This window comes from Haliotis cracherodii, unplaced genomic scaffold, assembly GCF_022045235.1.
Source record: "Haliotis cracherodii isolate W230 unplaced genomic scaffold, xgHalCrac1.p SCAF_5, whole genome shotgun sequence".
Lineage (NCBI taxonomy): Eukaryota > Metazoa > Mollusca > Gastropoda > Lepetellida > Haliotidae > Haliotis > Haliotis cracherodii.
This window is the reverse complement of record NW_027266308.1, coordinates 56,472,655-56,500,602: the sequence shown is the minus strand read 5'-3', so window position 1 is coordinate 56,500,602 and position 27,948 is coordinate 56,472,655. Positions and strand designations below refer to the sequence as shown.

Below are 27,948 nucleotides of genomic sequence, written 5' to 3'. Positions count from 1 at the left end.
TGTATATACAATCTGGCTGTACCAACACTAAAGACATAAATACAATAAATGCAGTTTATTTCTGTTTTGACTAAATAATTATCATATATTCAACTGTGAAAATCTACAATAACAGTCATACACAAATACACAACCTTTACAACTACTTTACAGCCTTTATACAGCCTCCTCTACACAGTGGGCGACAGTAGCACATAATGCTACACTTATATACAGTACATAGAACAAGTCATGTACAGATGCATTGCCAGATAGCCTAGCTTAATATCGGGAGGGGACCAGTGTGATAACAGAAAATATGTAGATAAAAGTCATGTTTACGTATAAATAAAAGCGACAAAATCCTTCCTTTGATCACAAGAAATATCTGCTAAAAGCAGAGTCCATTCTACAATTCCGACCATATAATGAACATGTTATTATGAATCAATATCAAATTATTAAAACACATTAGAAATAAATCGAGAGTTATTCATTTAAAACATTGATGCAATATTAGCGACATTATTATCACTGTTACAAGATACATATTTTTATGCAGGTGACAAGTTCAATCTAATTTGGCTGGGTTGGTTTGCGATCATTGTAAAAATGGTTTATTAGTTTTCTGTTTCACATCGCTATACACTTTTAGAGAACAGGTATGTTGAATATAACCCATTCTTACTATACCTGTTTGTGTTGTCAGGGAAAGAATATGGTCTAGTTTATATTTCTGTTTTGAATTATTGTGATGGGTTCCACGCAGCTCAGCACACAGTATTTCTGTGACAATTTATGTAGGGGAACATTTCAGAGTGTCGAGGGTCATAGACGCTCACCAGTTTACTTAAGCCCATGAGCACGGGAATGGTACCGACAAACCAATGATCATAATCAGGTCCACTCTGGGATTCAAACCGTGGATCAGCGTATCCTGGCACGACGCACCTCTGCACAGAGAATTGAGGCGCCTTAGACAACAGGGCAATCGGTTTTAGAATATATTGCATCCTGTTCGAAATAGTCAAATCTTAACATTATAAGACTATTTCACTTTTCAGGACGGACAAAACATGTGAACAAATAGATTGATATTCTCTCCCGAAATAATTTATCTTCAAATTTAGACGTTATCATTTTCTTATTTCATAATTCTTTGTTTCTAAAAAAACACATTTAATTTTAGTAAATAGACCATAATGTACACTTCCAGGGGAACCTGGCATCTCCGGACGGCGTGTCTACCAAGACCAGATGGGAATGTGTTTTTCATTTTGATACATGGATGGTGAAAATATTGATAATTAATTTCAAACTCTATGGTCAGGTTTTCGGAGCTACCTTGTCCGGATTAACGAGGTTTCACTGTATCCAGCTGTTGTAAATTTCACTCGCCACCCATTTTCTTACAGACTAGTGTGCTTCAAAGTTATGTTAAATGTCTAGGTATAAAAGAGGTGACGTCACGTAACGTGGATGCAGCTGATTGGATGGTAAAAAGTATCACTGAATAATGGCGCTTGACTCTCTCCAAGATCTCGCGAGAATTTGGTTGAGTTTTAAGCTTAAAAAGAAGATCCACCAATCCAGGAAAGCTGCTTCCGTGGTAGGAATTGGTACTGCTCTCAGCAAATATGATGTGTCTGCAAAATAGAAGCGATAAATGTTGACACACTGAGAAAGTGATTGAGTGTTTTTTGAGTGGGTTTAAAGCTGCTATCGTTTAATATTCATTGCGTGTCGGCTTCCTTCCAAATAACATTTATGTTTTTGTGGATAAATGTACCGTTAATTGAACAATTCAAAGCAACAGCTACATGTCCGTGGACTCTTCAACATATCGGGAAATTGTTGAAAGTGTATAATCACAACGTGGTCCATGCTTACTTCTTCAGTGGTCTGTCAGGTAGTCCTTCTGAATCAAGGAAAGCTCTCTCCAGCATCATCAGCTGGTCATTTACAGCTCGTACTGCCATAGGGCTATGTAACAGGGGAAAGTATGCTTCACACAAATGTCGATAGATTTATACCACATGAAACCATATACAGTAAACTAGGGTTAGAACGAACACGCTTATAACGAACTGGAGGATATAACGAACTGGTTTTTAGGTCCCTGCCATTTGCTGTATATATGCTGTATATATGCTTATAACGAATTACGGTTATAACGAACCAGAATTTGTGGTCCCTTTGAGTTCGCTATAACCGTAGTTTACTGTAGTAAACAGCTGACTCACAAGTTGAGCAACTGAACCTCATTTAGTCGCCTTTAATGACAAGATGCTGGGGTCCGATGTGGCTCCGAATTACTATGGATGTCGCTTTTGGGGAGGAAGAATTATTACAAAGTGTGTCTACAAAAGTGATCCTTCCAACGCGAATTCCTTTCTTGCTTGGTCTATTCTCTACTCGAGAAGACAGATCTATCAGCAATGTCTCAAATATAAACTGAGATAAGAGTAGTATATCATACTGACACACACTTACTCGTTTCTATTCAAAGTTTTAACTCGTTGCTCAAACGCCTTTGCTTCCATGGTAAAGTTCAAAATAACTCCATTCAGTTGCTCTGAAATGATAATGGCGGGTTATTAGACAGTATTACATAGGGTATTTACCAATAACTCACAAGGTAATATAATACTAAGAAAAGCACATGATATCATGTTATATTATCTATTTTAAGGTGTTAATTATTAATAATTTCCAGACCCGTATTATTCTTTATACGGTTTATTTTTCATTTATAACAATCTAAATAAATACCAGAAACCACTCTACATCATTATCTAATATAAAATACCATTAATTTGTACCAGGACCTAATGGCAGATTTCGGAGAATGTCGTTTTAGACAGTGTTCTCTATGGACTGAACACAATAACCGAAATAACCGACGGAAAACGGGAGCTCATTATTAGAAAACTTCATTTTCCAGGTATTGGGTGCATTCGTCACCACTCGTAACCTATCGATGAATGTTATGTCCGAAAATACGACTAACCAATCAAATTTCGCTTATGACTTCAAGTACTTCGGTCAAAGAATCCCCCAGGAATAGTGTTTGATTTTACAAATGTCTTGCATTTAAAAATATACCCAAAATACAGCTAAATGTGTTCAATCATACTGTACAATACTGTAAGTTCCGATGTGTTTTCTGTGCATCTGGCATGTATATGAAGTATGGGGGAAAGTATGGGGGAAATATACGCGAATCATTACGCAAGGAGTTGACAATTCTTTTAGCTATGACCATTTGCGCTTAGACGGAGTCCAGTTGCAAAAATGGCTAAGCGAGAGGCACGAGTCGCTATTCGGCTTGTCCCGGAATAACACGAGTTGATCACGAATGGAATTGGGTGGACAGTCGGGCTGACTAGGTAGATGCATGTCATCGTATGCCAATAGCGTAGATCGATGCTCATGATGCCAATCACTGAATTGTCTGGTCCAGACTCGATTTACAGACCGCCGTCATATACTTGGAATATTGCTGAGTGCGCCGTTAAACAACAAATAAACAAACAATCAATCAAACAAACAAATCTCACCAATATCAAGCACACCGTCCATAATAGTGGAATAGTCCAAATGCAAGGTCGCCTTATATCTACCAAGAGCCATAGCGTAGTCCATTACCCCGAGAGGGAGTATGAGAGATTCCGCCAGTGATCGCGCTAGCTCCAATGCTACCCGTGCAACTGACCGGTGTGCCTGCGTGTAGGAAACATAGCAAGCCATGGAGCTGCGCATGACAGGGTCAGTACATGTTAACATTAAAATCTGTCAATATGTGAAGTACATGAAACAGAACATTAGTTATTTCGGGATACAATCATTAATACATCTTAACACTCACTATACCGTTAAGAACGCTTTCAATCCATTTTATACTAAACCGCCTGCCAAAAGAAGTAATACAAAAATTATAAACGTTATCCAAACGTTACCAGGCTTATAACTACCGCTAAACAAAGATCTGAGGACATCCCATTTTGGGTCACGTCAGAATGACCTTTCATCCGTCCAATCAGAGCGTCGCTTACCAGATCAGGAAAGTGACAGTCGGAATGTGATTTCTCATCATGCAGCCTCGAAAACTTTAAAACGGGGTATTCCGAACGATAGTTACAGGCTTAACGACTGAATCTATACAATCTAGATCATATATTAGCCATTCGAGAATGTTCTTTTAATCAGGTTTCAAATTTGTAATCGAGAATTTGTCAAAATATGTTTCGAAGCGTAGTCGCCAATTTGAAATTAGTGCCGTAAGGCACGAGAAAGCTGCCTTCTGATTGGCTAATGTCGCCTTCTTGTCAGTAATTCCATTGGTCGGTCAGGGTTTGTGAAAGGTCGGTCTGATGTGACCCGTAATGGGATGTCCTCATATCTTTGTTTAGCGGCAGCGAGAACTAAGATCTGATTTTAATGAGATTGGGTCCAAAACACATCTATGAGACCCGGATCAAATACATCGACGTCTCGGTCTTAGCCACCATTAAAATGGATGTATACTTTCTTTCTCCCGGCAGTTCATTTCATTAAATAGCAGAATCAAATCAAAAGTTCAGTGGAGTATTTGAATTATGAAACAAAACGATTTTATTATTACTTATATATCATATCTAAGATACAGAACCGATCTCTATTAATCATAAACAGATGATTACAAATCAGCAAGGTTGATACAATGTTCTTTCTTACCTCAAAATTAGGGTCCACTATTTTCTTGACGATATAAAAAGTCTCGTAGATTGAATGGTAGAGGGGATACAATGGAATTGAGTATTTTGTCTGAAAACAAATTATTTAAAAGAATGAAAACGTATATACATTTTAATGATTCGATCAATCAGATCCTGACAACAACGAATGCACATATCAGTCAGTGCTGCAGCTGTTTGGTGTTGGGAGATTTAATCGAAAACAAGGTTGTCCCAAATAACGTTGAAAATATAATCATGCCCCAGGCTGTCGGGAAAAGAAGAACAAACAAATACATTTTTGGTCTTTTTCATATTTTTAATTGAAATTCGTAATGTTTATTAAAAAAAACAATCTGATTTTGCAGCAGTAGCTAAAAACATACGAAGTCTTCTTACTAAATCACAGCCTTGATTATGCACCAAAAAAGGTTCTATTGGACGTTGAAGGCAAAATAGCGGTGAAAATTTATGACCTAATCACTGAAAATGATACATCCAACCATCGCAAATTATGCTTTGTTTGTAGTTTCAATATTTTTTTCCAACAATTGTAAACGTCGTTGCCCAATGTTGGCGATGATATATGTACATGCTGGTTCTAGTGGTAAACGCTTTCACATTTGAACTTCCGTGTGGGATGGTACTTACCTTATTAAACGTGTGACTCAGATCGACAGATGTTACCCCAGTTTGTTGGAGGAGAGAAGCGTAGTCACTGCCTGATCCCAGCCCGTGGATCCTGCGTCGTCACACAAAACGTCAGTCAGTAATACAGTGAGTGAGTTGGTTTAACGCCGCTTTGAAAAACATTTCAATAAAATCGTCGTGTCAGCTTGGTGTTTGAGAAAAGCCGCAACTGATGCAGGTCTTAGATGTTAACCACTTTGGTGAAACCTACGAGCAGGGTATGGTGCTGACAAACCTAGAAATAATTAGGGCGAACCGGGATTCGAAGCCACGGCCATAGGTTTCTGGTGAGCCCAAGGGACGCAACTCTGTATAGCGTATTGCAACGCCTTAGATGACTGGTCTATCTCGTGCCCACTCAGTCAAATGAAAATAGCCGTTATATATGTGTATGGGAGACTCACTGGTATTATGAACTACTTCTTACATCATGCTTACACTGGTCAACTAACTGGCCTGGACTTCTCTCGCTTCAAATCGTCAGTACACGTCTCCCGACTTACCATGTATTGGGTTAAAAAACTGATACATTTGGTATCCCAGTAACATGTGTGGGGCGTAAACTGCCGCGCAAAAGAAATTATACATCTATGTTTGTTTGTGGCTAAAATGAAACAAATAAGAAATGGTTATTTATTGCTGTGTTTTGAACCTAAATTCTGTTGATTTCGTCTGTTTTCAGCCATGTAACGTTTTGATAACGTTTGTAATGTTTTGGTGAAATTCAATTTCCTATGTATACTTTCTTTTAGCCGGCAGTTTATGTTCAATATTATTAATGATGTTATGTTTTGGTGGCGTTCAGTGTTTCGCAAATATGATATGAGAAAGCGAGTTTGTTTCTTCAACCCCAAACAACGAAACAGCTATACACGTTTACGAAAATAGGAAGCAAGATGATATATAAATTTACTAAAACCGGTTACGTGACAACACCAGACATTAGTTGTTGAACGTTAATGACGTCACAGTTACTTTTAAACAGTGCATTAAAGGCTAAATCTTTTAATTATTACTTTTTCAATACTAGTGTTCTACTAAACACTCAAGAACTGGTTCAGCAGTAATTACAAAGGATTGGGATCCCCGTAGTCATCAGTGGAGGGGGTGTTCAGCAGCCACTTGTCATACACTGTCAGAATCCCCCGACTTCTCTCGTCCATGTCTGGGTTAGGAACCTGGAACATGTTCATTTACATTGTACGTTTGCAGACTTACAATAAATAAAGCGACAAAACCCTTTTCATATAAAAGAGAAATCTCTGCATAAAGCAGAGTCGATTATAAGATTCCGTCTATATCATGAGCATGTGTTTATGAATCACTATCAAATACTAATGATGTCAGGTGTTCCTACCCTACCGGTGGCACCCGTCACAAACACATGCAAATGCAAGTCAATTGTTCACCTGAAAAAACACGGGAAGATATGCTACAAGTCAAAATAGGGAATTGCATCGGACATCAATTTTGGGTCATTGATGCGTCAAATTTGGGAATGTCCACCACATGTCTACCATATAAAAAATGAAAGCTTTACTGAGACCTTGAATGTTTTAACCTTGATAAAAAAAACATTCTGAGCAAGAGTCGTATGGCGCTCTTTGAAATCTTGGTAGAAAGAGCTTTCTTGATTCTATCTCAAAAGTTGTTAAATGTAAACACCAAAGGCTGGAGCGGCTGGAATATTGTTGGACGTGAAGGGAAAGTTGACTGTAGGAAAGTTGAAGTCACCCCTCTTGTCATAAGTCATTTGTCATGAAAACACCAAGCAATGGCCTATATGGACACATTGCACTGAAATGTTCCACCCATTACATACCTTGGGTTACATCACGGCGTATGTGCTTAATGTTGAAGGATGGCCCGAATGCAGGCATAAGACGTTTGTAAAATCCAACCAAATTGACAAAAATAGGATGATGTATACATTCCAAGGAAAATGAATGCGTAACACCAGCTATGTTTGAAACATTTAAAGATTACAGTAATAAAGTTAGTTTCTGCCATGCACTGAGTTCCGATATCAGCTGTCACGCTGTGCCCCTTACCTTCTTCGCTGCATCATATAATGCTTTATACATCAGTGGCGCTCCAGAGGTAGACAAAGAGAAGTTAGCTGCAACACAAGTGATTACATTTCACATTCTACCTGCTAGTATCAATGTCTACTTTGTCTCCAGGGAAACCTCTATCATTCGATTATCCTGGGTATTATTACAACTCTATTAATCCACCTTGTTTGTAACGTTTGTAATTCTTGGGTTGAGTTTTCATGTGTATTCTTTCAGCCAGGTAGTTTTAGGATAAATAGGACTGAAAGCGTTCTTAACCTTATAGTGACTGTTAAGATGTATCCAGAAATAACTAATGTTATATTTCATGTACTTGACATATTGTCAGATATTAATCTTAACATGAACTGACCCTGTTATGCACATCTCAATGGCTTGCTAATGACCCTGTCATGCACATATCAATGGCTTGCTAATGACCCTGTCATGTACATCTCAATGGCTGGCTAATGACCCTGTCATGCACATATCAATGGCTGGCTAATGACCCTGTCATGCACATCTCAATGGCTTGCTAATGATCCTGTCATGCACAGCTCAGTGGCTTGCTAATGACCCTGTCATGCACAGCTCAGTGGCTTGCTAATGACCCTGTCATGTACATCTCAATGGCTGGCTAATGACCCTGTCAGGCACATCTCAATGGCTTGCTAATGACCCTGTCATGCACATCTCAATGGCTTGCTATGTTTCCTACACGCAGGCACACCGGTCAGTTGCACGGGTAGCATTGGAGCTAGTGCGATCACTGGCGGAATCTCTCATACTCCCTCTCGGGGTAATGGTGAGTGAGTGAGTAAGGTTTTACGCCGCTTTTAGCAAGCAATATTCCAGCAATACAACGGCGGAGGACACCAGAAATTGGCTTCACACATTGTACCAATGTCGGGAATTGAATCCGGGTCTTCGGCGTGTCGAGCGAACGCTTTGACCACCAGGCTACCCGACCGCCCCCTTCGGGGTAATGGACAACGCTATGGCTCCTGGTAGATATGAGGTGACCTTGCATTTGGACTATTCCTCTATTATAGAGTTGGTGCTTGGTATTGGTGAGATATTGTTTGTATGTTTGCTTGTTTGTTGTTTAAGGCCGCCCCTCAGCAATATTCCAGCCTTATGACGACGGTCTGGAAGTATTCGCATCTGGATCAGACAACCAGTGACTGACACAATGAACGTCGGTCTACGTAACTGAGATACGATGCCACGCATCAACCTCTACTAAGACAGTCATGGATTGCTGAAGTCCAGTTTTAACTCGGATCTTCACTTAACTTTATGAATACCCTGGACCCATTCGCTGCTACAGCTTTTGAGTCCAATTCGGATGACACGACTCTAGCATAGCCGTCCATACAAATAACTCTCATGAGAAGAGAGACCGTCTGTGTAGTATCAGTGACAAGAGAGATAGATCAGAATAGGGAGAAATAATACACAGGATATTCGAGGATGGATGACTTAAAAGTATATGTCGCGATATCCGGTTGTTAGTACCAGACACCGTCGAGGATTCTGACATGTCCAGTTATTTACATTGTCTCAATCGATCAATGAGGTAAACAGAGTTCTGCTTAAACAAGGTTTCTCTGCATTGTATGTTGTTCGTGGGTATATGGTAGCACGTTGTCATGGTGATTAATTAGGTGCTTCACTTGTAGGTACAGTATTGAACATGTTCGTAAATGTTCTATTTCCAAGTGTCTTACCTTGGACAGCGACGTCGATATTGATGTATGCAACTGCTCGTTCATGTAGGGTTTTTCTGTATTCCTTAAATATGAAGGAAACGGTGTAGGGATACATTGGAATCCTAAATTAAACTCAGGCCTACATTTGTTTCCGAAGAGTAAAATCTCGAAATTAACATAATTGCTTATAACGCTTCAAGTCATTAACCTCAAAGGGAGATATATTTGTAGTTCCGTGTTCCAAGTGCATATTATCCTTTTACGTTGCCAGTATAATGGTGCTGTGGGTTTGTTTGATAACATGCGCCGAATGATCATACATTTGTATCTAGTTCTTGACTATGATTCAAGAAATCGAATTTGCAATTACTGCAACAACTAACCACGTGCAAATAAACATGTAAAGGCAATTCCTCACTAGCTACAGTATTGTCCTTGATGTCTCTACAACTTGTAGAATACACTTTCCATTAAATTCGTTTAGAACAAGAAAAATACATTTCGATATTCCAATTAATAAACGGAAAATGGATGTTATTACATCAATGCATATCGCCATAATTATTCATTTTCAACGGTCGCACAACGGTGTTGTAGATACATAACTGCAATGTAGGTTCCACTATTCTATGAACCAATAATTAAAGCATCTACTTCAACAAATTCCGTAGATCCAATAAGTGAGTATTCCTCAGCTCCCCAGCTGCAGAACATCAAGGAACGCCGGGGACGCCACGCACCTGTAATCACAGGTAATACGGTATACTAGCATAATCTCTGATCTGTTGTTTGCACAATATTCCAGTTATAACACAGCATGTCAGCTTACTGTGGGAGGAAAGCTCAAAGTGATCCAGGTCTTAGACGTTTACCACTTCGGTGAAAACCCAAAATCGGAGCGAACCGGGATTCGAACCCACAATCATAGGGGTCTGGCATGCCCAAGGGACGCAACTCTGCACAGCGAATCGCGGCGCCTTAGATGACTGGGCCCCTCCCCCCCCCCCCCCCCCAATGTTCAAAGGGAGACATCTCCTACATCATTATTAAATACAATTTCTTAACTAAAAATATCCCATCCTATTTCAATCCCCAAACGAGCATGGATAAGGTGCTAAAAAACCTAGAAACATAATCGGGGCGAACAGAGATTCGAACCCACGACCATAGGTTTCTGGCGTGCTCAAGGGACGCAACTCTGCAGAGCGAATTGTGGCGTCTTCTACTACTGGGCTAACCGTGTCCCGTCAGATCGGAAGTCGAGTGTCTATATTGTTAAAGGAAATGCCTTGCGTTATGTTTAGGAGAACATATTATTCAATAATATACATTATGTAGTCAATAATTTAGCTCACCTGACTTGACCAGGTTTGCCACCACTCTCGACATCTCCATCATGACGGCTGTCCCACTGGACGGATCAATGGCCCCGAACACCCAGGCGTCTCTGTGGTTCCCCACCATCACGTAACGATCTGAAATATTCAAAACAGTCAAGACATTTTCATTCAAGCTATTGGTGTCCCTTGGTTTAAATGTACAAGCACAAATAGAGTAAAGAGTGATGTATATAATAAAGAGTGAGCAATATCACGGCGGGGGAAACCAGAAATGAGCTTCACACATTGTACCCATGCCGGGAATCGAACCCGGGTTTTCGGCGTGACCAGCGAACGCTTAAACCACTAGTCTACCCGACCGCCTATATAACAAAGAAAAAGTAGTTACTGCGTCCAGGCTTAAATAATGTCCAGGTTTATAGATAGACACATGTATACAATAGACACATGTTTGTTTGTTTGTTTGTTTGTTTGTATGTATGAATGTTTGTTTGTTTGTTTGGTAAAGCCGCACTCAGCAATATTCCAGCTTTATGACAGCGGTCTGTAAATAATCGAGTCTGGACCAGACAATCCAGTGATTGATATCAGGAGCATCCATCCACGCAATTCGGATACGATGGCGTACATCAACCAAGTCAGCGAGCCTGACCACCCATCCCTGTTAGACGCCTCTTTCGACAAGCATGGGTTGCTGAAGACATCTTTTAACCCGGATCTTCACGGGTGTTATAGACATGTACAAAGATACAATGCATCCCGGTATATTGTATTTCTGGATTAACGAAATATGGAGCCTATAAATGAAATCATTTGTTCCTATCTTTTCAGCTTTCCTCTTACGTGGTCTGTTTCTCACGAGAGTTCTCTGTGTTTATGTAATAACGGTACGGAACATCAGTATTTTAGACCAGATATGTTTTGGTTCTTGTTTTGCGTATAATAAAAAGAAAATGCTTCAGATTTGGACAAATATCGGCCTCTGAGCAGCTATAGATAATTCCCTCTTCGTGTTCATGGATATTTCACTCTGACCATCATTCAACCCTGCTCTTTCTGTCTGCATAGTGAGGGGACACGGGTGGCCCAGTCGTCTAAGGCGCCGCGATTCGCTGTGCAGAGGTGCGTCCCTTGGGCACGCCAGAAAACTATGACTGTGGGTTCGAATCCCGGTTCGCTCTAATTATGTTTCTAGGTTTGTCAGCACCATACCCGTGCTCGTGGGTTTCACCGAGGTGGTAAAAGTGCTTCACTTCGGACTTTCTTCCAACATTAAGCTGACACGCCGTGATATAAGGGGAATACTGTTAAAAGCGGCGTTAAACCCAACTCACCCACTCACTCTGCATCGTGAAGAAAAGTAAGAAATAGAACTGATCTGTCCAGTAACCTATGAACAGTAATAGGACGTAGAAACATGAGTGTGACGTACCCGGCTCCACGGCGCCTTTGATGATGCCAATGACGTTATACGTCGTCCTCATGACGTTCCGGGTGGATATACGCATCTCCATCTTCCTTGAAGTACACAATGCAGGACAGTGGAGGGACACACCAGTATCAGATACATGGATGTAGTAACATATCACATATATATACGTTAAAACTATCAACCAGAGTTTCTGTCGACAGAGAAAACAGTTTACACTGAAATGGACAAGACGTCTTGTCATTTTCACGATGTTGCCTGATAAGTCAAAAGTCATTAAGATAATTTCAGATCAGGGTACAAACCTATAATGAACTACCCTAGAACCTCCAGTTTGTGAAGCCAGAAGTGGGATCTCCCTTCGACAGCGTTTACAAAAATGGCATGAAATTTGCTTACAATATCAATCACTCTATTGCCTGGACAAACTCGATTATATTTTACAGGCCGTCGTCATATAGATGGAAACATGGTGAGTGTTAAACAACAAACAACCCATATTTACAGGCCTTCGTCATATAGATGGAAACATGGTGAGTGTTAAACAACAAACAACCCATATTTACAGGCCGTCGTCATATAGATGGAAACATGGTGAGTGTTTAACAACAAACAACCCATATTTACAGGCCGTCGTCATATAGATGGAAACATGGTGAGTGTTAAACAACAAACAACCCATATTTACAGGCCGTCGTCATATAGATGGACACATGGTGAGTGTTAAACAACATACAACCCATATTTACAGGCCGTTGTCATATAGATGGAAACATGGTGAGTGTTTAACAACAAACAACCCATATTTACAGGCTGTTGTCATATAGATGGAAACATGGTGAGTGTTCAACAACAAACAACCCATATTTACAGGCTGTTGTCATATAGATGGAAACATGGTGAGTGTTCAACAACATACAACCCATATTTACAGGCTGTTGTCATATAGATGGAAACATGGTGAGTGTTCAACAACAAACAACCCATATTTACAGGCTGTTGTCATATAGATGGAAACATGGTGAGTGTTCAACAACAAACAACCCATATTTACAGGCCGTCGTCATATAGATGGACACATGGTGAGTGTTTAACAACATACAACCCATATTTACAGGCCGTCGTCATATAGATGGACACATGGTGAGTGTTAAACAACAAACAACCCATATTTACAGGCCGTCTTCATATAGATGGAAACATAGTGAGTGTTTAACAACAAACAACCCATATTTACAGGCCGTCGTCATATAGATGGAAACATGGTGAGTGTTAAACAACACACAACCCATATTTACAGGCCGTTGTCATATAGATGGAAACATGGTGAGTGTTTAACAACAAACAACCCATATTTACAGGCTGTTGTCATATAGATGGAAACATGGTGAGTGTTAGACAACAAACAACCCATATTTACAGGCCGTCGTCATATAGATGGACACATGGTGAGTGTTAGACAACAAACAACCCATATTTACAGGCCGTCGTCATATAGATGGACACATGGTGAGTGTTAAACAACAAACAACCCATATTTACAGGCCGTCGTCATATAGATGGACACATGGTGAGTGTTAAACAACAAACAACCCATACTTCACTGAAGGCTACTCACCAGCCCAGCTTCTGAAACCTTGGTCCCAGTCTGTAAGTGAGGTTCATGCGCCCCTGCCACGATGGTGGGGCTTCCTCGCCACCCAGCTCGCTGCAAGGGAGTTAGAGAGGCGTTAGTAAGATACATGTAATGGCATGAAGTCAATGTGTTTACTATAACGTTAATACTAAACACCATCGCCAGTAAATAACCAGTCTCGATTATCTGCCGATAATAGTCAAAAAGCGGTGACAATTATATCAATGGATCACTGAAAATCATCAGTGACTGATGGTGTCATCCAGATGCACCAGAGATGTGTCTCGTATATACATGTGAAAAATAGATAAAGGCTTTCAATTATTATTAAATAGACTTAAGTAAATAATTACTACCGTAATAATTTCCCAGCAATTCCGTATCCGATCGGGTGGGCAGGTATTGCTGGCATTGGTATTGTGGTTTCGTTTACTTTGTATCTATATGCAGAGTCTGGTAAACAAATGAAATTGTAAACAAATATATATGGAAAAGTTATGTCTAAGATTTTCAAAGTGCAGAAATCGCTAGACAATGTACCCAATGTATTAGAATTATTGACGGTAAAGGAATAAGTAGCACTAAAGTACAGTACCGGACAAGGTGTAGATCAGGGTTTTAGAAGCTTTATTATCAATGAAGACAGGGTTTATTTCATGGATTTCAACTTTTTAATTCTTTCAGTGCGACGTTTCGGTACAGATGCGAGTACCTTCGGGATGACATGGTTTTATAGTTCATATGTAACTTTAAGCTATATAATCATGGCCTACCCGGTTGTTGATCACTATCTTAGTGTCAATGGTTGCCAGTTTCACTTACCAATTGCCGGGTAGCCAGGAGTGAGCGGGTCACCAACACCGCCGTAGATTGTCCCCCTTTGTGCTCCAGACGGAGGCAGCCACCAGGTGTCAGGGTACACATCGCAGTCGCCGTTTCCGGAAGCGTATTCAGCTGGGTCTGAAAATATGATGACCCCGACTGCTCCTCTGTCTTGAGCATTCTTTACCTGTGCAGCACGAGGTAACCAGCGTCAATCATGTCAAGGCAATTCAATAATGTACTTATTCTTACTTTTACATGCAATGTTTTTTTACAATTGTCCAAAATGATCTGTTCATTATATTATAAAAATAAAGATCTCAGCGGTGTTTCAGAGTTACGTTATTGCTAACAGTTATGTTTACCTCGGAGTTTTGGGGATCATAGAGAGAACTCAGGACTAAAGTTAGCATGATGTAACGATGCTTTTAGAAATATCCACACTGAGGACAACAAGAAACATACATCAAGTTAGAATAGAACCAGGATTTTTAGTGCGACGAGTGAGTGCTTTAACCACAGACTATCCCACCGCCGGAACCTTGTTGTAAGTCCTGACAGTTTCACGGGAGACGTGTTCTTTGACCGCTACCGCCATATCCGAGGACTTCTCTCCCGAAGCATTATTTACACAGTCTGCTGCCATTAAGATGCTACAGATGACCTTTGACAGCCGCCCTTTTTATTTGCTGGTTGACTGAGTATGAGTAGAAAGTAAATGAGGTCCGATGTCATCTAAGAACATACGGAGACGTACCAGGCTTCCTCTGTATATTTTCCCGTATCTGGCGATGACAATCTTCCCCATCACGTTAATACCAGTGTTAGACTGCAGCCACTCGTAGTCTTCCACGCGGCCGTAGTTCAGGTACACCAGGTCCGCCTGGACAGAGCATGATGTTAAATCACAATGAGTGGAATTATAAAAATAATGAAGCCCATTTCAGTGAAAAAAATACTCGCATTGCAGGAAAAGTGTATCGTGTCCTTTCCTTTCAGTCCAAATACAGCTCGTTCTTCGCATTTATTAAAAAAGTGGACACCTTTTATTGTGTTGGAAATTCATATTGAGCTCCAAAACATTAAAAGAAATATGTTGATCTGAAACCATCCCTCACCCCCACCGAAAATCAAATAGACGCACCGCGTTGTGATCCTGTCTTATTAAGTGCCATGTTACATAGTGTTACACGTGCTTATATTCCAATATAAATCCATCCCTGCATGTAGCTGTTATATCTGGCACTAGGAAAGCCATTGAATGTTTCATCGGATGTTTCTGTTATGGATGTGAACCCTTCGACTAATGAAATGAATTGTTATACACACTATTGTTATATTACGAGTTAATGAAGGAAATTAACTTGTCAGAATGACACTGACATGTATCGTGCTGGTATGACCTTGGCCTGCTGCATAAAGTCATCCCAATGCTGTGATATATATACTCAACAACAAAAGTTCCTGTGACACCAATATTTTAGTGTATTTTTCAAACAAGTAAAGTTTGGTTTTCAATATTGTAGTACATATATGGAATCAAGTCACAAAAACGCAACTGCTACAGAAAAGCATGCATTCCATGCAAAAGTTGACCTTTATGCAAGCCCCATGCATTTCACTACCCGAGAATGGGTATAAAAACACGTGCGTTAACGGGATTCCATATGCATTGTATAGCATCGTGCTGACAACAACCACTCAGAAAAACAACAAAATTACGCAATTTTTCAACATTACGAAATGCCACGCCTGTCCGAAAATGAGCGTCTGCGAGCCATTGGTATGCTTGAAGCAGGATCGAGTCAACGTGATGTTGCAAGACAATTTAACGTCCACAGAAACACCATTTGGTGTTTATGGCAACGTTGGCAACAGACGAATGCAGTCAGAGACCATCCTCGGAGTGGCAGGCCACGCCTAACCAATAATCGACAAGACAAATGGATTTGAACAACACACCTACGAAATCGATTCCAGCCAGCAACAGTGACTGCAAGAAGCATTCCTGGCCTTCGACGAATATCTTCACAAACCGTACGTCGCCGCCTCAGATTTGCAGGGATTGTCGCCAGAAGACCCGCCAGACGTCCCATTTTGACAGGAAACCACCGTCAAGCACGTCTACAGTGGTGCAGACAGCGTCTACGCTGGACGGCCATGCAGTGGGGACAAGTTCCATTTACTGACGAGTCTCGGTTTCACCTCAGCCACAGCGATGGACGGATTCGAGTGTACCGACGTCGAGGTGAACGTTACGTGAATCATTGTGTCATGGAAGAAGATCGGATCGGGGGCGTCAGCGTTATGGTATGGGGTGGGATTACAGCAAGTCAGAGGATCTGTTTGATAGTGGTAGAGGGAAATCTTTAAGGACTGCGCTACAGCGACGAGGTCATCGGCCCTGTTGTTCTACCGTTTTTGCGTCGTCATGGCCCAGGCATTACCTTTCAACATGACAACGCCCGGCCTCATATTGCTCGACATGTTCTCTTCAACAAAACAACGTGAATGTTATCCCCTGGCCGGCTCGCTCCCCTGATCTCTCACCAATCGAGCACATGTGGGATGAGATGGATCGGCGCCTTCGACGTCAACCACGTGTTCCACAGACACTCCAGGAACTTCGAAACATGCTCCAGCAGATATGGACAGATATCCCACAGGACTTTGTGCGACGCCTTGTCCATTCCATGAGACGAAGATGTGTTGCTTACATCGCAACCAGCAGTGGACACACATGCTATTGATTTGTAAATTGACATTTTGGCATTTTCATGGTTTTTTTTATGAAATCACGCATTTTCTGAAGTCAGTATGGCATATTCAACCATTTGAACACTTACAGGAGTCTTTTATCTGTTGCAAACCGAAAAAAATTCAGATTTGGTAAAAAACATAACTTTGCATTAAATCTTATTCAATGTCACAGGAACTTTTGTTGTTCAGTATAGATCACATTTAACTGTTGTCAACTACTGCCACACTTGTTAGGTTTACAGTTTACCTTGGAACTGATGCATTCAATGTCTCATGTTGTTGAGAAAGAACATCATGTATAACGCTACAAGTATTTGTGAGTTTTGACTCTACCTTGACATCTCCCGGAGGGGAGTAAGCGTTGTATGGGGGAAGGGCATCTGGATCACTCTCCCCGGCCAGGTCTGCTTCCTTCAACGGGGACTCGTACACTACTCCCCCTCTCTCGTCCAACAAGCGCACCACGTTAGGCACCTTGGGGTCAGGGTAGGACAACAGGACGTTGTATGGCGTCAACTTGACGTCGTCGAAGCCGACGTTTTCCCAGAATTCCTTCAACATCAGCGACTGTTCCAGATCCGCGGGGGTTCCTGCTACGTGCGGCCGTTTCGACAAAAGTCTGGAAATGGACAAATTATCAACTCAAGTGAATTTGTTGGCATATATATAGCCACGATGAAGCGGAAATGAAGGGCATTAATACGTTCATTAATTATTCGAATACAAGCAAAATACGGATACTATATGGCAAACCTTGCAATACACCGCAAATGTTTTACGAGGCTATCACGCCGTCAACGCGTAACGGGCCATGGTAATGCTCTTTATATCTGGAATCTATGGACTCCGTACGGGGACAATTGTGATGAGTGTATTTATAAGTGACATAGTTCCACTATCTTGACAGAGATAATTGATTTGCCTCATCCTTCCCTTCTTTTGTTTACAACGGTGACATCATCGCTATACATTCAGTACCCCGACTCAGGTAGACATGGCTAGATGTGGATACCGACAGACTGTCGCTTCCCATGCTTGTCGCAAAAACCAACTTAAATTGGTTCATCATGTGTGGATCTGTCCATTGTGAGATTCTGCGATCTATCCCGATGACGCACCCTTTTTTATATTCTTCAAACCAGCAATGGTTTTATATAAGTATATACATAATTTTTTTTACAAAAATGTATATAGAGATGCCAAATATATTCAAAATGATCTTATTTTAAAAGAATTATTCAACAGTTGTACAATAAATCTGGCCAGATTTCGTAAGTCCATAGCGTTACATTTGTTGCGTACCCATGAAGATCTGGGATGGAATACGTCTTCAGCAACCAATGCTTGCCGTAAAAGGCAACGATGCTTGTGGTAAGAGGCTACTGGTGAGATCGGGTGGTCAGACTCGCTGACTTGGTTGATGCATGTCATCGATCCCAATTGCGTGCTCATGTTGTCAATCACTGGATTGTCTGGTCTCGATTATTTACAGACCGCCGTCATATAGCTGGAACATTGCTGAGTGCGGCGTTAACAAACAAACAAAACAAACCCTATCTTGAGTAATTTACACCTTTTATACAGAATTGGCCAGATGATGATTTTATGCCTTATTTCGACATCATTGACAATGACGACCTATCTCTTTAATCTTTTTTGTCTTATCCAGATTTAATTATGTACATAGAGTAGTAGTGTGACTGAAGCAGAAACATATATTCATACACAAATAACGAGGCGGTTCATATAACTGCATAATATGAGGAATGTCGCGTCCTCCACCGTGCGTCCCCTCTCTCTCATTACCCTTCCATCTCTCTGTCCTACACTCTCACTGTGACATGTTTTACGTCTATCATTAATCGCTGTCACTCACGCTCTCACACAGTGCTCGAGGTAATTGTACTTTCAAAAGTCATCCGTCGTCCCTGCTATCACTGTAGACATCTACTTTGTCAAAATAGGAGCAATTGACAAATTCCACACGTCAAATTATACCATTATTGATAACACTTCATAATAATTAGATACGTGGCCTAATAGAATGGTGGTGATGTTTCTACACCGACGTAAACGACGACACACGATCTTTTATCTCGCGATCTCAGATCTCCCGGGACAACCGTTCAAAGACCGACACAACACAATGTGTAATTATTTAAAATACCAGCAAGCAAGGTTTGTGATCTTAATAATGACATTGGAATGACACTATATGTGGGCATCATGGACAAACAAATACATTGGAACCCCGGTTATCCAACCCCAGGGGGCACGGGTGGCCCAGTCGTCTAAGGCGCCGCATCGCTGTGCAGAGTTGCGTCCCTTGGGCACGCCAGAAACCTATGATTGTGGATTCGAAGTGGTAAACGTCTGACCTGCATCACTTCGGGCTTTCCTCCAGCATTAAGCTGACACGCCGCGATATAACTGGAATACTGTCAAAAGCGGCGTTAAACCCAACTCAATCACTCAATATCCGACCCCAGATACCCGGAAACCTTGATTTTTCCGGATCCAGACAGTGAACTTCAATTGCCAACAATAAAAACATTGTTCCACTTTCTGGACAGAGATCACGCTTGTGATTTTGATTTTGCAATTTGTAATGCCATACTTACACATGCACAAATTTAGAGTAAAAAGATACAACCTTTGAAAAGTATGTAGCACGGCTATTGAGTTGTAATTATACATGAAACATATCACAATACTTCCTTAAATGGTTGATATCCCACCAGTGTATAATATGCTAGGGGAATAACCTATTGAGATGTACGCATGTGTATTTTAGAAGCTTTCATTCACTTACATTGTCGTCATAATCCAAATTTGTTGGAGAAACAGAAATTCTGAATATACAGATTTTACACACATATGACCAAGAAGTTTAATTGATCTAAATCTGTTAACCACACTAATCGTGGATTCCGGGTAGGAATTGATCACTAAAAACCAATGCTGGTTTTAAGAGACTCGGTAACTTGATTACGTGTCATCGTATCACGATGGCGTGGATCGTTGCTCACAATATCAATCACTGGTTTGTCTGGACCAGACCCAATTTTTGCAGGCCACCGTAATAGAGCTGGAATATTGCTGTATGCGACGTTAGACAACAAACACACGCAGCCATTCACCGACGAATAACACTATTGGAAAAATACCTACTCTTGTTATGCTTTCTGTAAATGAAGCGGTATGCGATTGCTTAAATGTTTGTGATAATACAGTGAATGAGTGAATGTAGGTTGTTTTACGCCACTGTCAGCAACAATACAACCTGATTCAGACAAACCAGTAGCTGCCAAATGTAGTACTGGTAGAAGTTGCCATTACATCTGTACCAACCGATCCTCATGATGTTACCGCCACTCCTTCCAACAAAGGAGAAAATGACCCTTGCCAAACTAGGCTGGAATTCCTGGGCTCGGTCGTAACGCCACCAGTGGTTATTACGAGTTATGTCCCCTCTAAGCCTCTCCTATGGACCAATCAGATTCCATCACTTGCATTTGTTTCAAACAAAAGTCACGACAGTCATGACGATCTGATCGATAATCAAGATCTATATTGTGATAAAACGGGTGTTACATCGCGAAGTGCATCAACTCAGGCGAGCACCTTGATTAAAAACATGAAAAGGTTTGGAAAATAGCTGTCGACAGCGAGTTAGCGGTGCACATGCTTTGCAAATCCTGCAATCGACCGAAATCTGCACGACAGTTTACGAACCGGATTTTGATTTCGTTACGCGATTTCGATTGAACTATGCATAGTCTCGTTAGTCCAGCCAAAATGTAACTCAGTAATACCAGCCTAGTTCAGCAAGGGTGGAAACTGGACTTTTATAGTCAGTAAACTCCCTTGCCTCGGGAAGATGGATCACCCGATCCGTTAAGTCGCCTCATACGACAAGCATACATGCAGGTTGCTGGGACTAGTGTTAACCTGCAATTACCACGATGAAGGAATACCTATCCCAGATACTCTAGTGGGGATACAGCTGCACTTCCTGAATGCTGCTTGGCGCCAAGCGCTTCCCCGAGCGACGATAAACCTATTATTATGGAAAACGCACAATCAGTAAAGAGCAGTGTTTCGCTGTCCTTGGCAACTGCCGTCTTCGACGTCGATATTCATGGATCAAGGCCGTTCCACGCAAGGGGCGGTAGGCTCGCATTCCTGCGAGACGGAATCGTCGAAGCTCAGTGCGACGACAGTGTGACGAACCTGGTGCGCAAATGCAAAGTGCGCAAGTACCGGTCACCCTATGGCGTCGTCACGGATGGTCTGCGTGACCCTACCCTGTAGTGTGTTCTGCCAGTCTGTCTGTAACGTTCCAACAGTCTTACAATGATTGCACGTGTACACATATTTGCCTCTCTTTTTTTATTTCTGTTGTGCGTTGTGTTTACTGATAAAGAAGAGACAATTTATGGATAACAACTTCTTTATTTGATCCTTAAACTGTTGTTATTTGATCCTTAAACCGTTGTCATCCAAGGCTGAATACAGATACAGATATAGTGCTTTCTGATGCCTTTTCTTTTCCCAGCCTGCCCCCCCCCCCCCCCCCCCCCCCCCCCCCCCACCTCTCTCTCTCTCTCTCTCTTTTATGTACTTACACTAAAGCCTTACCTTGATTATGTCATCTGATCTAACCTTTTGTACTGTGTGAATGACATGACACTGGTGCTACTGTCTTGTATAATCTTCGGATTAACTTCTGCAGGAAATAAAATATCTCTCTCTCTCTCTCTCTCTCTCTCTCTCTCTCTCTCTCTCTCTCTCTCTCTCTCTCTCTCTCTCTCTCTCTCTCTCTCTCTCTCTCTCTTCGGTCCGGTATATTCGGGATTATGAAGTGTCTGATATGTTGCATCAGCTCACAATAGCGATATCTGGCAAAGTAACGATAAGCGCGACAAAGCGATGTTTTAATTACTGTCGCAGTTGATTTCGTAGATTCGTATATTTTAAACAATGATCTGAAATAGCAACAACACCCTTTCCATATTCATAAGAAATTGTACGATTTCGACCATCCCATGAATATGTGTTTATGAATCGCTATCAAATAGCTATGGTACCAGGTGTTCGCGAAAAGGTTAGCGTATCCTGCCCCACCGGTGACACCCGTCACAAGGCAAGTCAAATGTTCACCTGAAACAACACGGGAGCGTATGGTACAAATCAAACGAATGAGTGAGTGAGTGAGTGAGTTGGGTTTAACGCCGCTTTTAACAGTATTCCAGTTATATCACGGCATATCAGCTTAATGTGGGAGGAAAGCCCGAAGTGATGCAGGTCTCAGACGTTTACCACTTCGGTGAAACCCACGAGCACGGGTATGGTGCTGACAAACCTAGAAACATAATCGGGGCGGACCGGGATTCGAACCCACAAGCATAGGTTTCTGACGTATCCAAGGGACGCAACTCTGCTCAGCGAATCGCGGCGCCTTAGGCGAAAGTCTTTTCTCAGTCAAAAGAAACGTCGCATTGAAAGAAAAACGAAGTTGAAATCCATAAGTCCACTCTTTCTTCATTCATACTATATAGTTTCAACAATGCCACTTAAATATAGGACCTAGATCTAGTCCAGTTCTTTACTTTAGTGCTACTTATTCCTTCTTCGTTAAGTTATTGAGCCTGGTCATGTATCAGACAAACCACAGGCTGGTGCGAACAACAGGTTAGACGGCAAGGATACGACCAGCCTTATCATCTCTGAGAGTTGGTCTCTCTGATGTGAATCCTTTTATTAACTAGTCCTTCCCAATACTGATCCTAGTTTGCACATGGAAGGAGTGTTACGTATGCGCATAACCAGAACGGACGTGTGACAAATGATAGAAACTCTCATAGTCAGTTTAAATAGTGTAGCTTAGGACAAATTACTATCACGCACTCCTGAAATAGCTAACACCAACACAACGCATGTCTTGATTGTATTTACAACATTTTCAAATGTCCTACTGAAGCTTGTAATGTACCTACGTTAGAATACATTATAATAAATTTTAAAAGTACACAAACTATGTATGTGCTCGCACTTATAATAATTAAATATATAAAACGTCAATGCCAGAGAAAAAACAGTCTCCACCAGAATAGATGTGAAAATTATATGAATAGATCACTGAAAATCAGTGATCACACCAAAAAAGTGTAAATTCATTGTAAATATGATTTATAAATATATTCATTACATATATGTCTTTATCGCTCCTGGTATACCCTTTTTCATTTCTCTGATAACTTAAAATATATTTAATCGTTATACAAACATAAATAGCAGTGCATATATTTATGAAATATTCATATCCATAAAGTAAAATTTAAAAAGACAAGCAAGCTGAAGGTGTTGACCTATTTTACTGGTTTAGGTCGAGTTCACACCAAATACCCAACTGAAGGCACATCTGTTAACATTTATGACCGACCTATCAGACATTATAGGAAGGCATTTATTTTCAAACGCTCATGTTTTGGTTGTTGTAAATGCCAGTATGTCGGCCGTCAAGCACCTCCATTGAACTGTAGAGCTCTCCATGTATATTGCAATACATTAACGAGCATGTAGGAAGTCAGGCTTATATGTATTAGTGTAATTAGGGCAGTAGACTTCAAAAGGTCAAACCAGACTCTCGTAGATATACACGATAAAAGATGGATATTTATAACATAGAGTAAAAGAATCAGCACAGGCTGCTGCCGAACATGTACACTCATGCAATAAGGCCGAATAAGTTGTTTAAGTAAGGATAAATTATATATGCCAGATACATGAACATAGAACCTGTTATCTTTACCATAAACTAACAACTTATTTCTTATTTGTGTTGTTTTATATACTTTACGCGAACACCTGGTGTCATCGCTCTTTGATAGTGATTCATAAACACATGCTTAATATATATTTGGACAATCGACTCTGCTCACAGATTTCTGATGAACATGGAAAGGGGTGTGCTTCTTTTTTTTACGTCAATGTCTACGTCGATTCATACCTTCAAATGGTAAGTATTACATTATAATCTTGTGACACCATTCAACTTTGCAACCAGTTCAAGCCCCAGTCTCTCTGGAGAGAGGAGATTAACTCAATATGAAACATAGTTTTAATAGCATCACCTGTAAGATGTTTTGGTCAGACACTTAAGATGTAGGTTGGTTCTGAGGATGTTTGGAGTACGCCCAAGAGGTTCAGAGATTAATCAATTTCCGGTTCGGGTAATATTGATGTGTCCCGATTAGCATTCTTCTCAACTATGCCTGTTTTTCTAGTTCCATTTCTCCTTCAAATCATTTCCAGGAAATCTCCAACAAGGGACTGCTTATTAGATAAAGCTTTGAAATACATGTAGAATGTTAATAACATAGTCCTTTCGCATTCTTCTCAACTAAGGGGGCGGTCGGGCAGCCTAGTGGTTAAAGTGTTCGCTCGTCACGTCGAAGACCCGGGTTCGATTCCCGACATGGGTACAATGTGTGAAGCCGTGATATTGCTGGAATTTTGCTAAAAGCGGCGTAAAAACACACTCACTCTCAACAAAGCCTGTATTCTTAATTTATTCTACATTCAAATCATTTTCATTTCATGAAAAAATACATACTCAAAATTCCGTGGATGGTTTTATGAAACGTTAGGATCACAAAACGGTTTAGTTCATAAAGGATCATGCAGATGACTGAAGCTTCTGTGCTTAAAGATAACGATGTGTGCTATTGTATTACACGATAAAGCGCATATATATATATGATTGTAAACAAGCTGCATTTGTTCACCGTGTACTCGTTGTGCTCAAGCAAACACAAAGAAATTCTGTTTTACACTTGCCAGATATCTTTTTGTAATATTTTACCACAGAGAGGCGATATGTAATACTTACCATACGATTACAAAATACATTACAAATATTTATGTCCGTGCTGTGGATTATATAGCCTCAACTTAGACCATATGTCTACATGAATTTAGAACAATAATTAAATGAGGATGCAAACGGTTACTTGTATATTGCATCAAAAATTATTAAATATTAAATTAACAAATAAATGAAAAATACAGTCCATCATAGTATATTAACGAAATATGTAGATACATACATGTATACGGATCTATACAATGTATACAATTCAAACCATTTTTAATATTTCATAAACTCTATTTGTTTATATGTGTTTAATCATCTATTTGTTTTCTCGTAATAAATGTTGTCTACTTCTCAGAAAGTTTCGTGAATTGTTAGGTTTTACTTTAATGTTTTATTACCAGACCAAAACAGTTTAGCCATACATGTTTATTAAAGACGAATTAGAATTCGAAAAATGAAAACGAAACACACGGGCGGTAATGTATATAGAATATAGAGTCAGATAGATATACACACGTAACTATGATTCGAAAGACAATTAGCATTGAGATAATGAGAAATAAATAACGGGAATAACGTTTTCAATGAACGGGATACCTCATAACATTTACAACAGGGGCGAACTGTGGCCTGGCGGGGAAACAATTGTACGAAATAACTACACATGTATGTATCTGTACTATAAGTCATATTGCCAAGACTACAAGACAAACGAACCATGCACATTAGTCTCCTGATGTTCAAACAGTTCTAGGCATCGACAACGAATACATTTAACATACCTCAAATTGTCCTCAATCTCTGTGTTACTTATAGAATCCATCAACCGTTTTCCAACATCAGCATCTCCGTCTTTATTAATAGTCTCCGACACTCCAGGTAGAAACACTCCGTCCGGGGTACCACACAGTCCATATCTACCCACAACGATACCTACTATCAAACACGTCAGTGCGACTATCACACACACAATATACTTTGCCTTTCCGCCCCCCTTGACCACCTTAGTGCCATCAATGAGCGACATGTTGTTCATCATGCTTGCAGCGGAATCAGTCGGCGATCCCACCACCGAGGAAGCTGCGTTCACGCGAGGGAGGGGGTGGGTTCGTGGGGCAGGAGGATAGTCAGCGACTGATGTCTGGTGCTCCAATAATGTTGATGGATGGGTGTGCTTGGAGGACTGTTGTTATGTGTGGTGCATGGTTACATATGTCACACTTTGAGGCATTACATCGTTGTGCATCACAATGTCATCCTTGTAGATTCCAACGCTGTTGTAATGTAATGATTTTGTTTTCCCATCCCCTGGGTCACGGCGGTGACAGTGTGTGATGATGTTATAACCTCGTTCCTGTCCGACTGGCGTGCTGGTAGTGTTTAGGTTCACATACCTTTTCTTTTACACCTGGTTAAGCACCTACCGTTCTGTATTTAATAAATCTCGAACAAGAAACAAAAGCAGATGTATTTCGTCGGAAAATGAACAATTATATGGAAATTTAATTGGAAAATATGCGAGACTTAATATTTTTCCAGGTGTATATAAAATATGCGGTTTGATAAAGTTCCTAATCGGATAGTTCTAAAGTTCATTTAAACTTTGTATCATCGTTTTGAATAATTTCAGAGATGTTAATATGTCAAGTGTTGTTTTTATGACATGATGAAGCCTGTGGCTATGAGGCGTAAGCTATCGTTCTGCCGACGTTCAATAGAAAATCGAAATATGACCAAATCTGTGATCTCAGATGATCTAAAACCATACTCGTAGGAAAACATTGCTAGGTTTTTCATGTCAGAATTCTTAAACGTGTTGTTCGGTACTTGAGTCATACATATCGAATGGATCAAAAGGGGTACTGCATTCTTCATTCTTGGGGTCAGTGTCAGGTTAACTAAATAGGTAACCTTTGTATTTCATGTAACCACCACCTGACTCCCAGTCGGCCTTTGTATGTAAGAATTTTGATGGATACATTCTAAGTCTCATGTAGCAGGAATTGCGTTATAGTGAAATCTTTTGTAGTGGACAAACATGATTGCATAGAAGTATATACACACAAACTTGAGTCAACTGAGCGAATTGTTTCGTTGTGACAAGCCAGTAAAATAAGCAGGAGTATGTGACTTTGGAAGATTGACAGACTTGAGGAACGCTGTGTGGTCAAGTGCTATCGGGTGGCAGCTGGTCTAATTAATATTGAGATTAATTTCCAAACAAATCACTGACATACGAAATGAAAACCTTAATGTCTCAGGGTTAATTGTTACTCGTATACCGGAATTAATTCCGTTCGTGTTTATAGGGATTAGTCATTTGACATTAAGCCAATCAGATGACATCTGTCGTTGCTGTTCATTAGATTGTAGATGTTATTGCTAAAATTTAATAATATTTGGAATATTAGTAATATTTCAAGATTTCCCCAAAGGGTAAGTGTCTACAGTGCAACCCACGCCACTTTCCTCCCACGTTAAGCTGGCACGCTGTGAAATAAATTAAATTATGTTCAGAGCGGCATTATTTCCGGCTCTTTAACTCACATCAATATTTCTATTTTGATCACAGTGGCTAATTTGTTTGCCAATCGATATGCCTGAATCAAAGTAAGCTCTGCATCTGATGACCTCAACAAACTAGCATCCCCTTGTGACAAGAATCCCGCTGTCCAGATGAAGAAGATATGTTGTCATTTTTCTTTGGTGCTGATACTCACTTCTCACAATGTATTGATATAGTTACATGGGAATCTGTTATACTGATATGTTCTGCTTAATGTATTTACACTAAAGCCTTACCTTGATTATGTCATCTGATCTAACCTTTTGTACTGTGTGAATGGCATAACACTGGTGCTACTGTCTTGAATTGTATATATGTACATGTAATATGAGTTTGTGTGAATACGTTTGATTAATTATGTATAAT

At 40.4% G+C, this 27,948-nt stretch overlaps 1 protein-coding gene across 1 annotated transcript; it reads right to left on the bottom strand.

Annotated features, from left to right (window-relative positions):
* Positions 1-146: 146 nt before the first annotated feature.
* Positions 147-26,079, bottom strand: LOC139442454 (N-acetylated-alpha-linked acidic dipeptidase 2-like). The gene is made up of 18 exons (XM_071223264.1): positions 25,799-26,079; positions 17,471-17,756; positions 15,135-15,260; positions 14,378-14,564; positions 13,912-14,008; positions 13,538-13,627; positions 11,923-12,008; positions 10,506-10,625; positions 9,805-9,890; positions 9,169-9,232; positions 7,436-7,503; positions 6,456-6,562; positions 5,346-5,436; positions 4,696-4,785; positions 3,540-3,702; positions 2,473-2,554; positions 1,870-1,962; positions 147-1,625 (listed from the first exon to the last, which is right to left on the bottom strand). Exons 1-18 carry the CDS (start codon positions 26,053-26,055, stop codon positions 1,412-1,414), a joined length of 2,307 nt encoding a protein of 768 aa, XP_071079365.1. The 5' UTR covers positions 26,056-26,079; the 3' UTR covers positions 147-1,411.
* Positions 26,080-27,948: the final 1,869 nt, after the last annotated feature.

What these genes read in the sequence shown, in the direction of transcription:
- LOC139442454 (XM_071223264.1), bottom strand. Translation starts at nt 26,055, where the DNA reads ATGATGAACAACATGTCGCTCATTGATGGCACTAAGGTGGTCAAGGGG. An exon ending in GGCAAACCTGGTCAAGTCAG is followed by an intron (nt 9,891 to 10,505) that starts GTGAGCTAAATT and finishes CTGTGATTACAG; the next exon opens with GTGCGTGGCGTCCCCGGCGT. An exon ending in GATCTACGGAATTTGTTGAA is followed by an intron (nt 9,233 to 9,804) that starts GTAGATGCTTTA and finishes TTCATATTTAAG; the next exon opens with GAATACAGAAAAACCCTACA.